General features: G+C 35.2%; 1 protein-coding gene across 1 annotated transcript in view; it reads left to right on the top strand.

Annotated features, from left to right (window-relative positions):
* Window positions 1–24,732, top strand: part of EMC2 (ER membrane protein complex subunit 2) — a 35,802-nt gene extending 11,070 nt beyond the window's left edge. The window contains exons 4-11 of the mRNA XM_066564395.1: window positions 17–102; window positions 2,878–2,935; window positions 13,538–13,623; window positions 13,795–13,854; window positions 16,315–16,396; window positions 17,524–17,634; window positions 18,513–18,617; window positions 24,325–24,732. Of these exons, the coding sequence (XP_066420492.1) occupies window positions 17–102; window positions 2,878–2,935; window positions 13,538–13,623; window positions 13,795–13,854; window positions 16,315–16,396; window positions 17,524–17,634; window positions 18,513–18,617; window positions 24,325–24,411 (675 nt within the window). The 3' untranslated portion in view covers window positions 24,412–24,732. The remainder of the gene's footprint in view (window positions 1–16; window positions 103–2,877; window positions 2,936–13,537; window positions 13,624–13,794; window positions 13,855–16,314; window positions 16,397–17,523; window positions 17,635–18,512; window positions 18,618–24,324) is intronic.
* The last annotated feature ends 332 nt before the right edge of the window (window positions 24,733–25,064 follow it).

Genomic DNA, 25,064 nt, shown 5'->3' with positions numbered 1-25,064 from the left:
CTGGTTCTTTGTGTAGTTTTGTCTTCAGGAACTGAGGCGGCAGTTTCCTGGAAGCCACAGAGTTAAACGATTAACTGGAATGAGATTTGAAGCCATGGAAAGGTAAAACCTGAATTTTAAAAAATGTACTTTCTCTCTGAACAAAATGTTAAAAAAATGTTAAAAAAAACCATTCAGCCATTGCAGAATGGGAAAATAATGCTGGGCAGTTTCTTTATAGGAAATAACAGTGTCCATAATCATATCAAGATTTTTATTGCATTTTTGCAGGTACTGTGCAGCATTTTATTTTTGCAGTCTTCCCATCAGAGATCATAGATTAGAAGGATCTCTTACTTCACAGCATAAACCATTATACAGTAGAACACTGGACAGTTTTTTTGCGAATTCTGTGAAGCCTAGATTTCATCTCGAGAGAGCTAGAGCAGCATATGAAAATCAGGCCCACTGTTTTTTTGCTTCAGCTGTTTCTTCTCTACTCCTGATTACTGCAGGGTGTAGCTCTTTACCCTTGTTTCCTAAATGTGGGTAAATGAACTTAAAAAGTCTTAAATCTATAGAGTTTTTTACAGAAACAAATCAAACAACAAACAGAGTAGAATGGCTGAACATAAAATTCAGACTGACGTTTTTGAAATATCATTTAGAAGGGTTATAACATACTAAGTTCGACAGAAATTACTAAAATAATGAACAGATCAAAACTTTGCAGCTTTCCAAATGAATGACTCAGGACTTGAGGATTAACTTTATTGTACACATTTCTCCTTGGATACATCTTTGTTGTCAACATTCTGTTCCATAGCACTTGTCTTGGGTGCTAAGAATGACTTCCAGTGCATTTGAATGATAAGAAATCTGTTCCATGCCACGTTTTGCACAGAGTTGGTGAGTTTGGAGCCTTTGGGCCATCTTGATAAAAAGGAATTAGAAGCACTGCCTAAATGCTTTTTTTAAAGATATTTACTTAGCATATGTTCTTCATCCATTACATTCCTGCAAAATTAGCTTTGAAAATGGTATTTGATATGAAACACTGATAAATGTCCATTGCTTGGATCAACGAGAGTGAATAAATGGACTCCATTCACAGGAGCTGTCTCAGGGAAGCCAGATGCTCTGTTTCACACTCACTTTATATAAGGTGCATATTTTTGAAGAATTTCCATTAAACTTAGCTCTCTTGTCTTCATTTTATATAGGGTAGGAAGACAGAGAATTACAGCAGTTTTTCCCCCTTCCTGATACCTATTCAGAAGTACAATGGATCATAATTCTGTTCAGGCTTATGTGTCTGCATTAAAGATGTTACTGCATGGGACCTGATCTTTGTGGGAGATAAGTGCTGCACAAACATCATGTGTGGTTTCACCAGTGAAGCACTATTGAGATCAGAGTATCAAGGAACAGAGAAAGTAACAAAACCCGAAGTTTCATGTCCATGGGTTTTCTCTAGAAGTCAGAGCAGAAAGAGGTTTCGGCTTGGGGTTGTTTTGAACAGGAACCCATTTGCAGGTGCTCTATGCCTTGCCCCAGAGGAGTGTGTCTGTCTGCCCCGACTAAAAAAGAACGATTTAGGCTGCAGGCATCATGTTTCACTTCAACTGAAGTGAATTTAGTAAGTTCTAAGTGACTTCTAGGATCTAGGGAGGATCCTGCTTTTCCCGACAGGAAAAGGAAACAGCGAAGACCATCCCCATAGACTGAGACATCCTGTAGACACTTGCTAATAAAAAGAATAACATTCTGGAACTTCACCATGTAAAGCTGGGATTATGGCCATCAGATTCAGTCTTCTAAATGCATTTGACAAAACAGCAACTAACAGAGAATGCAAATACAGCATTTTACAGCACGTCTGCTCAAGTCTGTAGCAGTCACCTTCTGCTTGTTTCTGCTTTTGTGCTTCCTTTCACAGTAGTTCCTATACCTTAGGGTAGCTGGAGTGGACAGCTGAGCTCTGGTAGCATCAGCAGTGCTTAGGGAACAGGGCAGGTATGAGTAAGTGAGTGTCTAAGGTGATGTCTAAGAAATGTATCAGAAGTCAGTCAGTAGTATCTCTGACAAACTGCTTGTCAAACTACACATGAAGACACAATGTATGCCCTAGTTCTGTGGCAATAGCACAACAGCTATGTAGTGAAATGTGGTTTGAATTGAATTATTTCATTTATTGGGACTGTGTACACAGCTGACTGAACACACAGAGCTGTTTCCCAGAAGGTTTGAAGGTTTGACGTGCTCATAGCACCGAAGTAACCTGTTTCAAGCACACTTCAGATAGCAGAATTAATTTGCTTCAGATAGCAAATAATAAAAGTGGGAAATGGTGGAAAATATTTTCTGTTAAGATTTATGTTATAATCTGTGGTAGACTCCTATAGGAATTTTTCCAGTTTCCTGTATGCAGCTACTTATACTTTTTAAAGTCACAACAGAAGGAACTTTACATGAAGTTTTAAGTTACAACAATGAAGTGGAATGTCATTATTTTGGATGGCTTTTCAAGTTTTGGAGTTTCTGTTTCTTGGGAGATGGGAAAGGAGGAGTAGGGATGTGATGGTTGAACCTATTCAGTAGACATCAAGAGAACAGGCAGGAGGAGAGTGAGATGCTGGGTGTAAAATATCCCAAGTTGCTGCTGAAACAGTATTTCATGAAGCAATTTCCATGTGTTTTTCTTAATTGGTGACAAAAAATACTGCTGTTCATACTAAGCACTCTCAAAATAATTTTCTATAAATATAGTTTGCTTAGTATATGTGTATTATACTTCAGTACAAAAAATGCAGGAGGGTTATTAGCTATTGCAGGGAGAGTCAAAACGCCAGAAGTTCTGTATTAGCATAAATAAATGTGAATGATTTCTTTGTACAGGTATGATGATGCTATCCAGTTATATGACAGAATTTTACAGGAAGATTCAACTAATACAGTAAGTTTAAAAGATAATTCTAAACTGCACTGATGTGTTGTTTGAAATTGTGACTATATTTTCTGTTTCAGCGTGGGAAAATGTATCTGTATTGCTGTATTTGTTTCCTTTAGTTTGCTGTTAAAATAACCAATGTTACCATTTCATGATGGGAAGATGTGACCTAATACCTTCTTAAACACTGATTTTAGGAGACAGATTATAACTGGTGATCTTTCCAGAAGTCTTAGTGGTGTTTAGAGCTGGGCCTTTCAACTCTTTCATTTCCCAAAATATAGAGTATTTAAAAGACTAATATATAGTCTGTCACGTCTTCTATGCTTCTGTGCGTAGTCTTACTTAGGGATTAACTATTAATACACTCAGGTAGTGCTTGAATAGCAGGTATTTTGATTAATGTCTGGGACATTTTACTAGCTCTTGAATCAAAATGCATAAAGCATGCCAATTGTGTAAAACAAAATGTGAGACAGGCTGTACTGTTCTTCTAAGCATTTTTTGAATACTGTTTGTAAAAGCCACTGTGAGCTTTTCGCTGCCAAAATAGAAGTCTAGAGAAACTCTTAGCAATATATTTTCATTGATGTTTTTTCTCTCAAGGATAAAACTTGAAATATGAAGAAACTATGGAGTTTCAGATTTTTTATAACATAGATATTTATTGGAAAATAAAAAACATATTATTAATCATTGAGGGTGTGTTACTTGGTTTTGAGGAGCTGTCTGTTGGGTAAACTTCTGGGTAAATGTAATACTTGGGCTATTTCAGATGTTTTGGCAATCTCATGTTAATCTTCCTAGGTGTTGGTTGAACCTCTACCTTTCCTTGGTCAGCTTATTTTATGTGGTCTGCTATTCAGGAGGGGAAAATCCACAGAAACATTTTAAGCACTTGGACAACAGTGATAGGTTGAAGTCTGTCTGTTAGCAGTGCTAGAACTCACAGATTTTATGCAAGGGTAAAAGGAACTATTTCAGTTCTTCACTGTTCTTTTTCACTCTCCCTGAAATAGTAGAGCTTAATAAGTTTTGAGCACAAGATGCATAGGTGTCCATTGTAAATGGTGGATTTTATCGCTGCATGGCCCAGAGAGTTTGACACGAAATCTTCGGAGTCATGTTGGACCAATATGGAACCCATTTGCACTGAAATCACAGAATGGGTCACCTTGGTACATGTTTTATGATCTTTTGCTGACACCAGTGGAAAATGGAGCATCATATTACAGTGACTTTTATGGACCACAGATCTTTGAAGTATACATTTTTGGCAGTTTTACTTTTTGTTCATCTCAACATAGTTAATGTCATCTGAGGGCTTTGTTGGATGGCATTACAAAACAAAATTATATTTAAATAAGTAAAATGCATGATTGTTCCTTTATTTGAATTTTCTCCATAACCAAATCATAAAGATCCATAAACTTGTAATATTTAGAAGCAGATGTTGTAAATACTAGAACAGTTGTGTGGTTGAAGTTCTTAATTCTAATAATAGAATTGGAGAATGTTAAATGCAAAGGAAAGTTCCTTGCTATATAACTAGAATTGGTTGGGAGACGCTTGCATGTCAAGAGTGAAAGTTAAGTAAAAAGTTTTCATAAGTTGTCATGTGTAGATTTCTTTGTGTCATTTACCTGTTAATTATTTCCATGCACACATGTGGCTGCTGTAGGAAAATAAATATTTCAAGATTTTAGAAAAGCAACTGTTGCTGAGTTTGTCTTGGCATTCACCTAACTTTATAGAAATTTCTTCTGGTCTGCTGACACATGGAGTTGCTTATATGCATTAAATGTTTTGGCAAGTGCTTTAAGTGAAACATAGACATTTGTTCACACAAATCATGTAAAAATCATACCTTGCATTGACTGATCAAAAGGTAGCATGGAAAAAGATTTTTCCAAAAAATTACTTCTTTTAGACACATAGCAGAATTTTCCATTATAAAAAGTAAAGTTTGAACTCAAATTATGTAATGGACATTTACACTTTCATGTGAAGTTTTGTTGCTGAAATTACATTAACAGGAATTACTTAATTTCTTAGGATAGAATTCAAAATAGTCTTTATTTTTTAAAATCGGATCATCTCTAAGTTTTCTCTCACCCTGCACTTACTTTCTGAAAAAGATGACTCATTTGACAGTGGAACAGTGTTGATGTCACCTCAGAGATTTTGTTTCATTTTTCAAAGCATGTAGATGTTGAGTCATAGTCTTTTTTCTAAAGACTTTAATGAATGAAATGTGACTCTTGTGAAATGCATAGCTTGCATACATTTCAATAGGGTGAGAATTAGAATCTTTTCCATTCTTGTCTGTTTTGGTTGAAATGATGGCATGTTAGAGGTCAAGCTGACAGATTCCTCTTATTAAGGCTGCATATTATTTTCTATCATAGGGCTCTTTTATTAATTAAAATTTCATGTAGTGTCCAATTGAAAATGTTTATAGTGATGCAGAACATTGACTGATTTGTTTGTAGATCTTCAGATAAAATGCTTATTCTATTTCTCAGAACAAAATAAAAGAGAGTTATTGGTTTTTTTAGTAATGTTGGTAGAAAGGGGTTTTTTGTTTGTTTTTGCTCTTTATGTATTTAATTGAGAAATCCTTATCTTGCTCTGCTTTGGAGGAAAACATTTTAGTTAGACAGCTAAATATTTTTAATCAGTTGGGCTCTTTTTGAGGTAGTCTGTTCAGCAGAGCAGAGAACCTTGTTGATGAGAAAGGAAATTGATTTCATGTATTCAAGACTTAGATTGGTGTCTAACCTGCTCCTGTCGTCCTAGTGCACCTGCAGTTTCTCTTGATTATTCAGCTCAACCATCAAGAAGATTACAGAGCACTTGGTCAACACCAGGGGAAAATGAGATAAGGCACAAAGTTCTGCCTTAATTCTAATCCACAGAATCTGGAGTCTTTATTAGGATAATTCTTCAGCTGGTTTTCTTGCCACTTTTTCAACCAAGCTTTTCATGCAAGGCGCTCTGTCTGCTTCCTTAGCATAGAACATAGTGGATAGTCTCATTACCATCATGGGTTTAGTAATATAATTGTGTGAATGAGGAATTTAAAATTTTTGTAGTGAGGCAGTGTTCTCATCAACTCTATTGTTTATAGGAGGGGGCAGGAACAAGTGTATGCTTATGGTCATATGCAGTTACCCTTTCTCTTATTATTTTGAGATTCTTTTTGTAGATGAGCTGGACATATTTCAGAAGAGGCAGAGAGGCCGAGGAGGTGGTTGAATACCTCTGGAAATCCAGAATACTGGAAGGATTCAGAGCAGTATCTTAGTACTTAGTGTCATGTAAATAGAAAGCAGTTATATACCATGAATATCTGAGTGCACCTCTTTCTGTGACTGTGCATTACTGCCATCTAGACTGTATAGGTAACCTTTCTTTACCTCCTTGCCTCCACTAAATAAGATGAGAATAATGAGCACTGAATTTGAGCACTGGGTACCTGTTTATCACCTGAACTGTGATATTCCTTAAAACTGCTGCAGTAGCTGTGAATTAATTTTTAACAGGGACCTCCTGGGAAGATCTTGCAGCTTTGTACATTTATCTACATTTATCTCTTTGCTCTGAGTTGCAAAAGGGAAAACTGCTCACCAAATGAAACATCTACTAACGTGCTGAATTTTCCAAGGTGACGTGTGTTTCCTTAAATATATTGGCCACATTGCCAGGAAAGACAGAACTAGACCTGAACATAGGTGTGTACAGTGATGGTTTTAAATGGAGTTGAAAGATAGCTTGGCACTGACTAACACAGGATGGAGTTGGTGAGAGTTGTGAAGAATGGCTGCTGCTACTTCAGTTAGTTCTCACTGAGGGCTCATGGGGAAGTTGGGAATGCACTATGTGGTCCTAAAAAAATGGAGTTTTTGCTTTTGACAGAGCATCATTTACCATTGCAGGGTAAATCTTTTTTTGCCCCATGTTCAGTCATGATCGGTGAAGTGAGAGAGCAGAATGCATTCCACCATTTGTCCCATGTTTTGTATAGCACTTTTAAATGTTGATGGAGATTTTGTCTCTTGAAATTAAGTATTTGAGAACAGAAGAGCAGCTGTACTGCAGTTGTGGCAAAAGTCCATTTTACTTGTCCTGGGTCTGGCTTTGACTTGTTGCAGATACCAGAAGTGTGTAAGAGCAGGGCAATGACAGTATGCTGGGGTCTGTTCTGCCAGTTTCTATTCATCTTCATGTTGCAGTTTTCCTGTGCCAGAAGTGTTAACTCTGTTTTTAATAGCTTCTCATGAAAATTCTGCTTGGATGTATTTTTAAACTTGCTTAAATTTGCCATGCCTACATCTACAACATAATTGAGAAATTAAATGTAATTTTTTAATGGATTGTGTAAATCTCCCATTTGTGGTTTTTATTCCATTCCCACACCTTCAATCTAACAATTTTATTTAATGCCTCTGAATTTGCCTGTTACTGTCAGCAGTTGTTTTCACTTTATTAATACTCATGACTTTAGGGATTTTTTGCACTTTTCTTCCCTCTAAGCTAAGAAGTCCTAATGTGCAGCTGTTCTTGTTGCCATTCTGTGCCTCAAAACTCTGCTACTGTTCTCTGTGTCATTTCTGTGGTTTTTCCTATATTTGGGTGAGAAATGAGACGACTGAATGGCAGTCAGTATTAAAAATGCAGGAGCATTATGGACTTACAAATAACAAAGTGATGCCACGGATGTGTCTCTTCTGTATTCTTTTCTGATCACTCCAATATCACAGAATTTTCAGTTTGGGGTTTTGGGGCAGGGTTTTTTGATTTTTTTAAGATGGTTTCTGAACACTGAATTGATGTTTTATATAACTGTTTATTGAAAGTCCAGTATTTCCCTCCTAACCAGTCAAACTCAGGTTTTTTGTGTACATTAAATTAGTATTGTTTGACCCGATATGCAGCCATTTATGTAGATTAAATTTCACGGGTCGTTTTATTGTGCTGGTAAAAGTATTCATTATGATTAATTATTGTGAATGCTATTCTTTGCAGTTGTCTTTTGTTCTTTACACTTAAATAAATCCTTATCAACATTTAACTTTACATCACTATTAATTCCCTTGTTAGATCTGTTATCAAGAGTGCTGAGCAGTAATTTTTAATACAGGTGATTCTGGGATTCTCAGTGCAGAGAACTCTTTTCTCTCTTTTATATCTTTTATATCTTTTTTTTATTTATCCATGTGAAGACCTTCCCTTGTTAGGCTGTGGTAACTCTAGTTTCCTTCAGAGCTTTCAGCTTTGAGGTGAGACATCTTGTTGAAATTATATTTTAAGTCAAAGATGACTTTTACATGGATCTTTATTCATCTATACTTAAGGACTCCTTGAAGTACTCCACTGGATAAGGGAAGCCTTACTTTTCTCTGTGTGAACTGTTCTTACTTTTTGTTGGTATGTAACAATTTTCATGTTTGCCAATTCCAGGTTTTAGCTTTTCAGCCTGTACAGCTCCTACCAATTTGCTCTATGCTGGTGTTAGACTTTATAGGTTGTTTATTGGATACAAAAAGTTATGTTTTGCTTTGAGGGCAAAAGGGCAAAAGCTGCCCTAAAAGGGCAGCTTCAACCCAGTAGCTCTGTGCCTGCAAAGGCTTGCAAGATTTAACTGTCTTGCATGACTAACTTTGAAAAAAGTCTGGATTCTGGTAGGAATAAATTTGTTATTGTGGTTGTTTTTGATTATGTGCTGGTTTTGATAATGTGCTTTTTTGACATCTTTGTAATTTTTCCCTGTATCTCAGTTGAAGCTGTTTACACATCTGTTTTGATTTGCATATTACAATTTGAAGCAAAATGTTTCAGTGGATCAAATTCTTAGACCAAATACACATTTTTCTAAAATTATAAAAGAAAAGAAAAAATTCTTTTTAAGGTGAAAAGTATCGTGTGTTAAATCATGTAGTAGTTATACAGATAAGAAATTCTTTCCTAGGGGTCTCAATCGCTGACAATTCTCCTACTAATACTTTCTTTAGAGCCATGAAATTTAGAACAATGATAGAGTCTCTCTTGGTATGTTTTACTAATGAAATGCAGAAGTTCATAAGTGTTCAAGTCCTCACTTCGAGTCTACTTAATGCTAATTAAAAAGAATCATGACAAATGGAGGATTAGTTCTTATGCCAGATTGGGGATTACTAGTCTTTAAAAGAAATACCTTAGAAAGGTTCACTCCTTAAATAAATTTGTACATACTGAAGCAGCTTACTCCATATGATATTGATTCTTTAAGTATTTCTTTAAGATGCATGTATCTTTCCATAAAGAATTATGGATTTACAGAATTAGCCAATAACCATTCTAGTATATTGCTTTAAACTCTGGAAAATTGAGGGGGAAGTCTGTGTCATAGTATCTGCGTGGTCAAATTCTGCAGATCTTGTTACAGCACTGGAGGTTTTGCCTTTTCCTTTTTACTTAGGGTGGAAGGAGAAAGAAGATTGAGTTAATTTAGTTGAGGTTTGTTCTAGGAGGTCTTACTGTTGTGATGTGAAAAACTGATATGGACCCCTTGAATGCTATTATTTAAATTTTTATCAATGTAATTGTTTGTGACTATTTTAGTAGGCTTCTTAGACTTCAAAATAATTTCAGGTCCCTGTATTTAAAAAATAATTTCTCAAGAATATTCTTGGTGGACTTGAAATTAATAATTGAACAAATTTGTACTCTCCATTTTGCAGTTTTTTAGTATTTCCAAGAAGTCCCCTAAAAATAAGTTTGTGTTTTGAGATGTGAGGCTTTTGGTAAAGAGGGCCTTTAACATAGTGGAATATGAAATTGCCTGGTTTTCTTTTATCAGCTGGTTGTAAGGCAGGTAATAAATAGGAAATATGGTATAAATGCTAGGTAAAGCTTCTGAAGAAATGGTGTGAGTCTGGCTTTACTTAACAAATAACTGTTATTGTATGCTGAAGTGGTTATTAGTGTTGGCAGTGGTTCTGTGCAGTAAAGCATTTTGTTTAATTTTTATGGGAATTAATAAAAATTGATGCTATGAGTGTAAATTGCCATTAGTTATGCAGTTGTCCTCAGGATTCTCAGGAAACTGTGTGAGCTCCAGCTCACAGAGCAGCACTTAAGCTGACTCACACAGTGAGCTCAGGAGCAATATAAATGAGAACAAGAATTAGAAGTTTACAGCACACAAACTGTGGTCCATGTTTTGTTGGTAATGCAGGCCTTTTTGTATATATTTTTCTAAATGTACTGACTTCTGGAATTATTGAATTTTATTTTTATTTAAAAACTGATAGACTTCATGTTTGAAAGAAACTAGGAATAGGAGCTCAGACAAAAAAGTCGTTTGTGAATACCATTAAAAGCAACAGTAGTTTGTTTTCATGTCTTCATTTTTTCACCTGTCATATCAATCCTGTGAATCCCTGAAAACCTCTTTGCATATCTCTTGGCTTTATGACTTTAGTCATGTAATGGAAAAAGTTGGAATCTGCATTAAAAAAACCTCTGCATCCTCACTGAATTCTTTCCAGTGCTTTTAAAAAGACTTTCAGAAATTCTGTGCTACTAGACAATATTTTGTTCTTCCTCAGGATGTTAGCACTGTTTTGAGTGGCTGAGCCTCTCTTTTGTAAACTTGGAGTTCTGTGTAAATAAACTTATCTCCCAGCATTTTGAGGGTGAAGAGAGTGCAGATTTCAAGCCCAGATGTTGCTATATTTTTGGTGATGACGAAGGTCGACAAAAAAGTTGTAAGAGTGTAATTTTGAATAAATTTCTTAGAATTTGGTGCAGCAGGGAGATTCTGTCAGGTGAATGTAACTCATTTAATTCCTAAGTGCTACCGCCAGAATATGTTAATTGTGTCTAATGCTTTTGTTCTTGTGATTTGATTGCATTAGCTTGCATGATTGCTATAGGTAAACATCAGCTTGTATTTGTGACTAGAAATAGTTATAGCTTTTCATAAATTAATGTCTTGAGGCTCCTGTGATTTATGTTACTTGTGAGTGCAGTGGTTAAGAAGTAAAGCAGCTATGGAAAAAAATCTGTTTCCAGACTCTCTTGGAGGACTGACTTGGATGCAGTTGAAGAAGTTGCATTAGAAACAGAGAGTGACTTATGTAGACTGTTCCTGTTTGCCATTGCAAATTAAGTTTTCATATGCATTGATTGATTTTATGTATTTAATAGATTATTTTAGTTCTCAAGGGTTTACTTTAATCAGGCCCTTGATTTCTTTAAATTTTGAAAATAACTGTGTTGTTAATCCAAGAGCTACATTTAAAAAGCTACATTTATAAAGTCAATAGTCTGTTACCTGCTAAAACCCTTCTGTCTTCCTAGGCTGTAATTACTTGATGCATTCCTTTGGCTGTGTACATTGTTATCCCCACTTTTCCTCTTTTCATGTTTCAGGCTCAGTGGGCTGTGTATAATGTCAGCTTTGGGTAGTGGGTTAACACTGCCCTGGTGTTCTCACCATAGAAGGGGGTGACCTGCTTTACAATTGCTTTGAGAACTCCATAAAATGTGACAGCAAACAATGGTTTGGTTGAGGTTTTTTTGGTTGTTATTTTGTGGTGTTATTTTGTTTTGCTTGTTATAGCAGCGTGATAAACATGTGGGATTATTCTTTTTGAATTTAAAGAAAATAAGTTTAATTACGCTGTTATCTTTATTTTTAGAAAAGCAAAAATGAAATAGAGAGTGTGTTATTGTTACAGTAATAAATGTGTCAGCAGGTAAAATTTCCTGTTTTGGCTTTTAGCCAGATGTCTCCCAGTAAAAGTAGAATGATGTATGTAACTTCACAGGTTGCAGTTTGACAAAGGAGCAGTGGAAACCACACTTGTTGTGTTCTAATTTGGCCTCTGATTAGTCTTCTCTCTGTCTGTGTCTTACATTTAGTCAGAAGGGTGAGATATTTTTTTCCTCACTTGAGTTGTTTTCTCTGAATTTCCATTGAATACTTATTTGTGAAGGAGATAAAGGGAATGAATTAAAAGGAAATTAATTAAATGTCAAAAGGATTTTTAGCTTTTCTGTTTTGGTGCTTGAACTAATTTACCACTCTTGGAAGTAATTGATTTGCTCATAATGGATTAAAGGATAAAAAATTATTTAGGAGAGTAGTTATGTTTAAAATGCTGTAAATATACAAGAACTCATGTAGGGTATATGTGACTGTGAACTTAGGGTACATCATGAAGAAGGTTAGTTCAGAGCTATCTGAAATTCAAATATTAAAATTGTTCAATGTTTTGTTGAAGAGTTGTCCTATCAAGGCTTCTGAGAGATGATACCCAACTATATAAACTCTTTAGAAGATATGAAATAGAATGAGAGCTATGAAGGGGATAAACAGTGGGATTCAATTATTAGAGAAGTGTGCTTTATATTTTTTGTCATTAATATTATCTCATGGAGAAATGACAAACAAGAGGGTGTGTGTGCATGTTGACATCACGGACACCAGACTGTGTTGTCTCATGTCTGACCACAGTAGTTGTGGTCACCCAAGAGCACGGGAATTAGAGGCAAGGAAGGAGGCTGATGGCATTCCTTTTTTTGAGTTATGTTCTGCTGGAATTGTGTTTTCCTTCCATTTGGTCAGATTTCTGATCTGATGACTTTCAGACTGGCTGAGGTGTACTGTTTGCTCCCAGCTGGGAAGACTCCTTTGTTTTGAATCACACCTCAGGTGTATGTTGATATTCAGTTGGTTTGAGCATGGTCCTGGTAGCATCAAGGTCACAGGTTCAATCTCTGTAAGGACCATTCTCTTAAGAGCTGGACTCAATAAGATTCTTGTGAGTCCTGAAAACTGTAACCAGCATCATTCAGAAGCTGGAATATTGGATTAAAGTACAGAATAATCAGCTATTACAATCCTCTATATCTTTCCTCCTTCTGGTCTCTGACAACTTTTATGGACTTCAAAATTTAAATATATTAAAATTCTTTTAACTCATTTTTATGTTATTTAAGTTGAATTACATTTTCTATCCACATATGAAAGTACTGCTCAGTTTTTGGCGTTGAAATAGAGGTTTTGTATTCCCTTTAAATTTCAGAGCCTACTTTGTGCTCCAAGAATGATGAGAGACTTGTTTAGGGAACTGGTGTGTATTTAGCATTAGTTAAAGGTGCCATTCAGCACTTCAACAAGAATATTTTGTAGTGGCTGAAAGCCACACTTACACAGGGACAACCAAGATGCATCTGTGGCATTCTCTAGGACTCAGTCACCGTTTCTTCTCTACAGTCATAGATCTTGTGAATGACAAGGTGGGGGTAGTTGGAATGGCTGAAGATTAGCATCCCCTGCTGTTTTGTAATTATCAGAATCTGGACAGTCATTTATTTGAATGAAATAATGCGTACAGTTTGTGCCTCCAAAGAAAAGCATACATAATGTGATTGTAAGAAGAGGTTTTCAGTCTCTCAGTGGGATGTGATAGGGTATGTTTATAAACCTCAACCTAGCAGTGTCTCTGCAGTGGAATTCCACTGGTATTGAGATAATAATTTGCACAGTCAAATTGCTTTCCTTACAAAAACCCAGGGAATTATGAGGGCTAATCCTTTATTAATGTCAACCCATAGGCAGCAAGAAAGCGTAAGATTGCCATTCGAAAAGCCCAGGGGAAAAATCTCGAGGCCATCCGAGAGCTGAATGAGTATCTGGAACAGTGAGTGTCTCTTACAAGAATACGATTGTGTTTTGCTATTCTGATAAATCTTTTTAATTAAAGTGGAATTTGCATTTAATTTACGCTTTTGCTTCAGTGCTAGTCATTTACAGAATCCCTTGCACATTCTTTCTTTTTTTCCTTTTTCCCTCTCTTGTATCCTCTATACAGATTTGTTGGTGACCAAGAAGCTTGGCATGAACTTGCAGAACTTTACATCAATGAACATGAGTAAGTTGTTTGCTAAGTCTGCATAAAAAATGTTAATTTGAAACCCAGTCTGTGTAAGTCAAAAACCACAGTGATTTTTCTTTAAGGACTAATGTTACAAAGTATGTTGTCTCATTTCCAATATACTAGGCCTCAACTGGAAATAATTACCAAGCTTATTTGGCTACCAAGTACTTTTAAAAGGCATTTGTTTGTCAAACAAAAGGAGTTTACTTAATTACCTGTTATGTTTCAGTAGTTCTTAAAAATCTGATATTTAAAAGAAGTGGTTTGAGTGCAGCAGTGAAAAGCAGATACATCCCATCATTTTTTGTTCATGTTATGTATTTTACTTGTTAGATGTTAAATTCCCTACTTCTAAAATCAATTGATCCCAGCAACCGATATTCCAATTTTCTTTTAGCCTACCTCTCCCAGAACTTTTAGTAACCTCTTAAAAAAAGCCAACAAAGCAAAACATGGATCCAGAGTTGGAGGCATCTGGTCGCCTGGGTACAAAACCCAGTGCGATCAAGAATGCTGAATGTTGTAGTAACTTGCTTATTGGATATTTAATGTTTTTGTTAGCTTTTTTTATTGCTGTAGTGACAGGAGGAAATCCCAGTGTGAGAGGATTAGCTCCAAAGCCTTAGTGCAAGTTTTCTAATATCACAGCATTAATTCAAACCTCCACCAAAAGGCATATCTTTTTTTTTTCTCCTTTTTCTTTGGTTCTTCAGGCCAGCCTGAATTATATCACAATTGTTTCCTTCTTTCCTTTTAAGAGGGTAGTAAAAGAATCAAATTGTCAAGGAAGAAATAGCCATTCTCACCCTGAGGGAAAAATTGTTCCTCAATCACCTCTCCTTGCACCCCATTCTCAAAGAAAATAGTTATTAAACTCTTTTAAATGATGACTTCAGGAATAAACTAGAATTTTGATACCCACACTTCCATTTGTTTGGGGAAATCTACCAGCCACTTTTCCAAGAAAATAGCTATTAAAAAAAAAATTGGCTGGAAAGATATTTAAGCTTGTCAAATCTGTCAGTACGAAAGTGAATGATAGAGTGGTTCAAACATACGTATTCCATTATTGGGTTGGGTTTTTTTGCTATAATCTTTATTATGAAATTGTGCAATAAAACCCAAGGAAGAAATTGCTTTTGCTTGTATTTGTTTTGGTCTGTAATTCCAATAAAAAGCAATATGTACAACTTCAGTTCATGGAAAGAATTCATTGTCCTCACTATACTTCCATAAGCATCATTATTATTATTTTGTTAATAGGGAAAAATCAGGCTCTTGGCTAAAAGCAACTAAAAGTTAAGTTTTAAAAAAGAAGGCAGTTCCTCATTTTATATGTTTTATCAGGGTCACAAGTCACAGAGCTTGTGAAATCACCATGCTCTCATTTTTGTTCATAAATACACGTAGATGTACAAGGTTTACACAGTCCTCAGTTCTACCCTGTTCTGCAGTGAGGACTCTGGCTCCTGCTTTTGGAGAATGAGGTGGCTGCCCTTGTATCTCCAGATTAATAAATTATACAGGTACATGACAATCATAACATGCACTGGAGAAAACCACAACATATTTCTTTTAGGATACAAGATTTTACAGATAATATGGCTTAATATGGTCTCATAATTGCTAAATTGCTTTTACTGCAATATTAAATATCTACCCACACTGTCATTATAAACCTTGTATCTCTGAATTTTGGAATCCTATGGCATAAACTGAGCAATAGTGCTATCACATACCACTAAATGATGCAAATTCTGCAGACAGTTCTATTTGAAAGATTACAAAATTAAGATTCTTCACAATAAACCTGCATTTTGAGTTTGACTTCCTAATTATTTCTGAAAATTTTCACTAAGAAACTCAAGGACTAGCCTTCTCAAATTATAAGGATTTGCCCATCTGGAGAGGTTCAATGCTATTTTCATACATAGATTTGGAGTGTTTGAATTTTAGAACTGTTCTTAGTGTGTTTTTTTTTGTCTCAATTCTATGGTTTACTGTTGGCAGGTAAAGTTAATTGACAGTGTAAATGCTGTGATCAGTAGCTGCATTTATGAATCCTCCGGTAGTTGAGTTTTCTTAGGAAAAAAATGAATTATTTTGTAGTTTCAGTTCAGTGTCTTAAAATACCTAATACCTGTTTCTACTCATCACTAATGCTGATAAGAAACAGCACTTATTAATAAGAGATTTATATATTAAATGTTTTTCATGAGCTGTTCCAGTTATACCTAGACCATTGTATTTTGTATTTTGTATTTTCCCCCTGTCTATGATATAAAAAAAACCAACTTGGTTCTAAACTTTATTTTTAAATGAAGCATTTTAATTAATTGTGAATCATGTGATTTTATGGGGGGAAAAGTAAGACTTGTATTGTGCTGTAAAAAAACTGAAGCAGAGAGCTGTGTACTCGTGTCTCATTTTATCACTGTTTTTTGTATTCCACAGCTATGCAAAGGCAGCCTTCTGCTTAGAGGAGCTTATGATGACTAATCCACACAACCACTTATATTGTCAACAATATGCTGAAGTAGGTATTTCAGAAAAATCAATTACTTCTGATTACAATTTCTGGTTTTATGTTAGAGAAGTGGTGAAAATGGTTTCTTTAATTTTTCCCTAGGAGATTTTAAGATTTCACAGAGAATGCTAATGTCTCGTAGAACTGAACATGTTCTGAAAACTGTGTTTTCATACTCAGTGACTCAGTCACAGTGTGACTAAGCTAAATATAACAGGGGAAGAATTATTCAAGATAAAAGCTAATTTTAAATGAACTCTTCTTATTGAAGTTTTTATGCACTTTTCAAAAAAGTGCTTGAGAAGCTAAACTTTTCTACAACAATGCTGCCTAGGAGGTTATGATACATTGCCTGTTGCTGTGGACTCAGATCTTGGAATCCACATACTAAATTCTGCCTGAAGGAGCTCTAGTGGAAGAGAGGTAAAAGCTAGAGGTAAAGTTAGAAGTTTTAGCTCAAGGTTTTAACCATTTGAATTTGCCTTTTCTTTCCAGATTATTTTTTCCCCTAAACTATACTGTTAACTGCTTAGAATAGGTTTAATTTGTTTAGTTAACATGAGTAAAATTCGATTGACATTAAAACTTGAAAGCCTAAGTAGCTTTCTCATAGAAAGACTTCGAAGCATATCTTCTAGTATTTATCCCTCTTTTTGTTGATCTAATATCTGGAAAAATGAATAGAAAAACAATGGAGTAATCCTCTAAACTTTGTGTGCTATTTTGAATACATAATGAAAGGCATTGTGTTGTTTTGTGAACTGTTTCCATGCATGCTGTGGGAGAATAGTGTCAGTATGGATTTCTAGTAGTCAGAATTAGGATTTAAAGTTTGTGCTACTTTTCATAAGAGACAGTCCCAAGCTTTCAGGTATTTATAGGTGAAAAATCTTGTAGCAATGCATTAATGAAATTAATGCTGCGTTTTTTTCTCATATAGTTAAATATTTTTAACTGTATACATTGTGAAGAGCTTGGATTTTTCCCAGGCCAGTATTTGGCCTTTGATAGGACTCACCTGATTTGAAATGTCATGTGAAACAAACTTGGAGTGAATTTTTGTAATATCATTGCTCCAAAGTGATTGCCTGAGGTATGAATGGCATGCAAGTTTCAGGCATTTACCATTTTTACAGGTTAAATACACTCAGGGGGGGCTTGAAAACCTTGAGCTGTCAAGAAAGTATTTTGCACAAGCACTGAAGCTTAACAACAGAAATATGAGAGCTCTATTTGGACTTTACATGGTAAGCATAATTATGTATTTTCCATGTTATCATTCTGAATATGTTTATGCATGCATATTATCCTTTGCCATTTGCTGTTTTCCCCCTGATTTTTAACTTAATAGCTCAGATTATTAGCACTGTTTTAAAATACGGGGTATTTTTCATACCATTAGAGTATGGATAATTTTGTGCTAGTAATTACTCCTTACTGAAGTGCTCTTCACCTTTAAGTCTTGCCTGTATTTTCAAAAGAATTATTGTTATTGGCATGGGAAGGTAACTTGAAAAAGGATTTAAAGTTGTACATCCTCTCTAGAAGATGATGAATTGCTGAAAAACACCAGCACAGTAGCAGTGATTCCTTGCACAGTGGATTTATTTATATAAGTAAAAAACTTTGTTTGGTTCCTAAGTAATACTTTTTATTCTTTCAGGTGAGGGTGAGCATATTTTATCTAGAGTCCTATCTGCTTTTCAAATGTGTTTTCTGATGCTACAGGGAAAATGTCATGTTTTTAATGGCAGCTTGGACATACAAGTAATGTATTTTATATTGTCTCTGGTAAAAAATTGGATGTGGAAAACTAATTCATAACTTTCACTTTAGGAGAAGCAAATTGGATTAGCTGATCATGTCCAGGTTTGGTTCTTAACTCAGTACAGAACTGAACTGAAGTCTAATGTAGCTTTAAATAGAGCAAACAATAGTTTAAAAAGTCTAGCAAATTCCTATCTGGATGCTGCTTGCTGGTAACTTTTAAATATTTTTTTGTCTTTTTCCATTATCACTGTGCATGGGGCTTGGACTGTAAGGATGCTCAGTGTTCTCAGCTTATTTCATGCACATAAATTTTATAATTACACTGGGTTTTGCTTTTATTTTGTTGTATTCCTAGTCTGCCAGTCATATTGCTTCCAATCCAAAAGCAAGTGCAAAAATGAAAAAAGATAATATGAAATATGCCAGCTGGGCAGCAAACCAAATAAACAGAGCATACCAGGTTAGTACTTCATTGCTTTATGATACTCTTAACTTGCTCTATAGTTCTTTTCTGCACTTTTATCAGCTGCTTTTCAAGAGGTTAAATATGGCATGTAAATCAGCATAATCTGCTTGGATTTTTTTTACATTCTACTTCTGTTTGATTTTCTGGAAACCTTAATTAATAAAAGTTTTCCCGGAAACCTTAATTAATAATTTTACAGTTACTAATTGCTATCATTTACTTGATAACTTTAAACATATATTTCCTACTAGCATTAACTGAATGTACATTACTGTAATATTGACCTTCAAGACTTGGTTCTACAGCTATTTTGGTAAAACTTGGTATGTCTTAATTGTTAGAGTGACTTTGTTATCTACTTCTGCTTTACTAGAAAACAAATGAAAATTCTAGGATTTTTGTTTTCCTTGAGTTTACTCTAACCTTTCAAAATCATATTTAATTGCCTTAATATTTGTGACTGAAGTTGGTTTTGTGTAGTTTTGTAGAGAAATGCTCATTGAGTTGTGAAAACGTAGATTTTTGTAGGCCATAATCAAAGCTTGCTGAAGTCATTGGGAGTCTTTCCAACTTTTCAAAAAGTTGTAATGTGTAAATTTTTATATTTCCTGTTGTATTATAAGCCTCTATTTCTTTCTATAACCGTGAGTGAAAGCATGTTTTAGCTCATAGACTCTGCTGTGTATCCCAGATATATTATGTGTTTTTGACTCCCTTACAGCTATTCTTAACGATCTGCCAATCAAAGTTTATATATAAGTAATCCTGGACATCAACATCATACAGTCCAATTCTTCCCAGAACTTTTTTGTTGAGCAAATGTATTGATATTAAATGCAAAGACTGTATACATGTAGTAGCTCTTCTTAATCCCTGCAATATTTCGGTATTGGAACACAATATTTAATTTTTTTCTTCTTGCTACTGTTTCACAGTTAATACGACCAAATGGCCTTTTTAAAAGCAGCACCTATTAGGGAATTAAATTAGATTTTCCTTTTACAGACAGTGCAGTTTTCTTAATATTTAACTGTATTTCAGTTCCTTGCCAAGTGTGCAGCTTCTTGTGGCTGATTTTGATATATTCCAAGTTAGAGATATTTTCCATTTCTCCTGCTTGGCCCTGTAGCTTCTGACTGCACAGTGAAGAGCATTGTATCCCTGGGGACATAGAGAAGCATGTTTTAATATGTGCCTAAAGTTTATTTCTCTTCTGCTCTTTAAATTGCTCTGCTTTTCAGTAATAAACCATTTACCTGCTCATGATGGTAAGGTGTGTATGAATTAACTACCTTGTCTGATGTTTCATAAATAACCAAGTCTTCTTTTGACTTGAGGTATGCCTGACATTCCTGTAAGCACAGTGCAGATGGAAAATTCAAGTATTGCAGGACTAAAACCAAAAAAAACCCCAAAACCCCCAAAAAACAACAACAAAATACCCCACAAAAACAACAACAACAAAGCAATCCAAAGAAACAAAAAAACTCACCAAACCCTAACACAAATCAACCAAAACAACCAACCACTTAGAAAAAACCGTTCAAGAATGGAATACACCATGGATTCATAATTGACAGAACAAAACAGGTTTTAAAAGTTGTGTGAATTTTTAGTGAAAAGCAGTATTCCATGTTTTACATCTTAGTAAAATCAACTGCTTAGATTAGAGTGGGTTTGCATATGTTTTAAGTAAATATTGTGACTGGAGTTCAAAGTACTGGTAGAGACTTGTTAGCACTTCTGGGAAACAGTCCCTTTCAGGGTGCATCAGGGTGGAAATTTGAAACTAGTGAGGGCCATGGAATGGCCTAGAAGACCTGGAAATAGGCATCTCCTGGTTCTAAATATAATGGATGTTGAATTGTGACAGTTTCTAGTTAACTGATTCCCATCTAGATAAACACACCTGTTTGGTTTTTGGGTTTTTTTTCCTTCTTTTCTGTCCTCATGGCTTTCTGTTAACATCATAATGTCTCTAATAAAACACGAATTTTTTGGGAGAGGTGTGGTGCTGGGGGCATGTTTAAGTGCGGGGGGTTTAGGACTATATATGCCTCCTTTTCTGCTCTTGTTAGCTGTTTGGGATATAAGGTGAAGAACACTGTGTGTGATGAGAATCTTAGGGGAAATTCAGCTCTCGAGAAAATGAAAATGCTGAAGCTCAAGCCAGGATTTGGCAAATAAATGGGGTGAATAGCCCCATTCGCCTTCCCAGAAGCACCACAAGAAGCTCCAGTGAGCACAGCTGGGCAGGACATTCCAGGCCAACCCCCCTGGGTTGTTACAGTGCTGCAGAAGCCTTTGGATGCTCCAGTCTCTGTGCCAGAGACTCAGAGCATCGAGCAGCTACAGCCAGCGGTGTTAGGTGATGCAGTAGGCGGCAGTCACCGTATGAGTCAGTGCTGATTTGTTGCTCCCTTGGTGAGCTGAGCAGTTGGAAATTGTCACCATTTGGACCTGAGGATGAAACCTTGGTCACTTAGTGCCAAGGGAAACTCTTACAGTGTTCCTGCCTTAGACAGGTTTTAAGCTGGATATTTATATGATCTCTATAAATCCCCCCACTTTCCATGCATTATCCACCTGTGAAGTGCAGTAAAAGCCTTAACATTGACTTGTTTTATTGGTGGGACATTCTCATACTGCTAAATGACATTTTTCTGGTGGCCATGTTCTAGAGAGCAGGATGAATTTAGAACCATGATTTGGATATGTATACAAATTATTTGAATTTGTGACTTTAAATTCCAATTATTAATGCAAAAAGTTAGTTTTGAGCAACTGTCTTGCAATGAGATCTTTCCGTCTTTCCAGTTTGGATTTGAACTTGAGTTACCAGAAGTTTGCTCAGTAATTTTGGAGAACTGCCTTTATTTTTTTCAAATGACTGGCTATAGTTGCTTTTTAATTATTTAATTATTTAAAAATTTATTTTGTATGCAATTTACTTGAAATATTTTTACTAGTCCCCTTCTTTCAATTTATTCTGTCATTCAAGCAGTATGCTTTAGGACTTGATTTTTGCTTTTCCTGTGCATTCCTCTAGGAAATCAGAGGAACCTCTTAGTTTGTTGCCATTTAAAGAAAGCAGTGTTTGAGTATAGAAAGAAAAACTTACTTCCCCAATGTTGGTTAGACTGTGCAGCACTGTCTTTACAGGAAAACACAGCGATAAAGAATAGTTAAAAAATTGTCTGAAATGCACAGATACTTGACACTCCAGCTAGTTAATATACTTAATTTGATGTTAAATATGTAACCATCCATGCTGATTAGTACTTCTCATCTGTGTCTAATCTAGGAGAAATGTAAACTTCTTCAGGAAGACAGAAAGGTTTTGTACCTAGGGCTGCTGTATGGAGTTGGAATTCCTGGCTGCTAACACATCCTCTGAAAAAAAAAAGTCATTATGCTCCAGGCTTCTTAAATTTAATTGACTTGGGTGGAAAAAAGACCCAAATAAAATTTAATTTTAATCTTTTATTTCTATTAAGCTAGTGAACTACTCTTTATTCAAAGAATTTGTTTTAAGTTTATTATTATTATTATAAGCTTACTTTTGCCTTACAACTGGGAAACAGGGTCATTCCATATGTGCAGACCCTGAGAAGAACTTCTGTCTGTTCTAACTGAGGACATGAGTCACAGTTACTTTAACACCAAAACAAAATAAGGCTACCTGGTGCTCTTCAATTAGGTAATTGGTTTAGCATGTCCTCTGGTAGAAGCATTTCAGCAGAGGCAGGCAAGTTTGATTAATGCTCACTAAAATCTTTAATGTGATCCTACTCACAGTAATTTTCCAGATACATGCTTCTTGGGTACATTGCTAAACTTTTCTGTGTTAGCAATGTACATGTTATTTATGGCTGGAGAGAGGTGATTTTGTTACTAACCATTTGGGAAACAGAAAATTAAGTCATGATTTAAGAAATGGATTCCAGCTCAATCAGTCAAATTGCTGTGTAATGGCTGAATAGACAAAATAATTGTTCGTCAGGGCAAATTCGAAGTGATTACATTTCCAAGTGTGCTTCTGGTTGTTATGCCATAGAGTTTGGTTTTATTTGTTCAGTTTAAACTACATGTCAGTATCATGAAGGCAACTGCTCTTGAAATTACCAAGTAGCATTTTTTTAAACCAATGTCATATGTCAATTTTGCTTCCAGTGTCCATGTCAAGAATAAGTAAAATATTTCTTTATTTTGAAGCTTTTCTCTGCATGCTTTCTGCATGTCTTGCCAAGTGCTTTTTGGCCCTAGTATATTTAGGCTTCTGTGCTTTTTATTGAAATTTCTGAATGCTTTGAGTTTGAAACAATTTTTCACTTTAAACTTTTGACTTTTTTTTTAAACTTACTTATTGTTGTGAAAGGATTTGGAATTTCCAAGTGTCTGTTTAATGTGGACAAAGAGAGGATATTTTATTCAATCAGATAAAAGCATAAGTCGCTGCTTTCACCTTGGAGTATCTTAAGAAATCTTGGATTTTCCTCTGAAGTTGACTATTGCATGTCACTTTGGAAACTGCCCACCCTGAAGAATGGGTTTGTGTATACTACTAGAATCAAAACCTGGTACACCAGTTAATGGCCTGGAAATATAAACCATGAAAATGCAGTGTTTTCAGTACATCTCTAAGCTGGAAAGTGTTGTTACATTAACAAAATTTCCCCTAACTTTCATTTGAGATAGCTTATTATTTACTGTGCCAAAACTGTTTTTTAAAAAAACTCAATGCTGATTGGGAATTGCAATGCTAGATTGTAGCCTAGGGGTCAAAAGCAGGTTAACAGGTCCTGCAGCTTGTTACTGGTGTGATATTACCTGAGTTTGATGACTTAATCTTTCTTAACAGGTCATGAAGAGTTTGCTAAATTAAGTTAATTATAAGAGAGAAGGGACACATTATAAATCAAGGACTAGCTATGCAAGACACCAGTGGTATTTGAAATAAAAAACTTCAAATTGAAAATTTATTGAGTGTTTAGATGTTAACATTTAAGTAGAGGATTGGTTGTTTTACTAAAAGCAAGTTTTAGTTACTGTTTCTGTAATTTCTTTACTACCTCTCCCAACCTGAAATGCAAAACTTTTTAGTGCAGGTGTATTAAAAATGGTTAGGAGTTTCATTTGACTAATGACCAACCTGGTCAGTGAATCTCCTTTGTTAGATATGGCTAATGAGTGATGGCAATTGTCAGTATCATTAAAAAAACCCTTTTGAATTCAACATGGGGTGGTCAGCATTCCCTGTCCTTCTACCCTTTCCTTCTTAAAGCCAGTAGTAGTATTTGTTAAGCTGTGTCTTTCTTCCTTATCAAGACAGACTTAATTTCAAATGTTCTCTGAAATTGGTGTTTTGATTGTAGGCTACAGTCAAGTACAATGTCATCCAGCATGGTTACTCTGAACCATAAAATATAATTATATGTTGTCTGGATTATTTTATAGTAAATTTTGATAAGTAGATTTTTTTCTGTCTTACTTTAACAGAAAGTATTTTTTCTTTACTTCATGGAAGAAGGTAATATAGCTTGTATTCTGGTAAAAATTCTGAGGTTTAGTTTTGTGCTTTTAAGTTTTTAGTAAATAGAGTTAATTATTGGTATTTGGTGTGTAGAGCTGTTATTTTCACAGGATTTAGACATAGAATTTCAGATATATGACAAATAACAATCCTTTCTTTTCTGTTTAGTTTGCAGGTCGCAGTAAGAAGGAAACTAAATACTCTTTGAAGGCAGTGGAAGATATGTTGGAGACCCTGCAAATCACTCAGTCTTAGCTTGGCACAGAGATCTAATATGAAATTTTCCAATACCACACTCAACCTGTAATGACCTGTGGGTTATGTTACTCTAGTGCTGTTAAAAGTTAATTTTGTATTGATTACGTGCTATATAAAATAACATTTTATGAAAAGTAAAATGCCTATTTATTGCTGCTATAAGAAATGTGATGAATACCCACTGAAATGAATAACTTATCCACATAAACAACACGAAGAAATGACGTGCTGCACATCAGTATCCTCAGATTTTTGTATGTACAGTACCTGCTTCTAAGCCATAATTTGTAGAAATAAATTGTTAAATGATTAAGAAAATACAGTGACTTAAATTTATATATGTAGATTAATAACATATGCTAAATATTTTTCTTATTTGCACATTTAAGAGTAAAAACATGCTACCAGGGTACACTTTCTGAAAAAATACATCAAGGAGTGATTATGAGTACACATTATTAGAGAAGAAAGTTTGTTAAGAGTTTTCTTAATGAGTTCATATCTAGTACTGTAGAAATGGAGAAAACTTACTCGTGGACTTTGCTTCAGAAGTGCTGTTGTACTGGCTTAAGGGCAAAGACATTCTTCTCTGTGCCTTTTTGGGCAAATGCTTCCATGTCCACGTAATTCTCTGATTGGTGTATGCATAT

This window comes from Molothrus aeneus, chromosome 1, assembly GCF_037042795.1.
Source record: "Molothrus aeneus isolate 106 chromosome 1, BPBGC_Maene_1.0, whole genome shotgun sequence".
NCBI lineage: Eukaryota > Metazoa > Chordata > Aves > Passeriformes > Icteridae > Molothrus > Molothrus aeneus.
The sequence above is the reverse complement of the archived record's forward strand: the minus strand, read 5'-3'. Positions and strand labels throughout refer to the sequence as shown.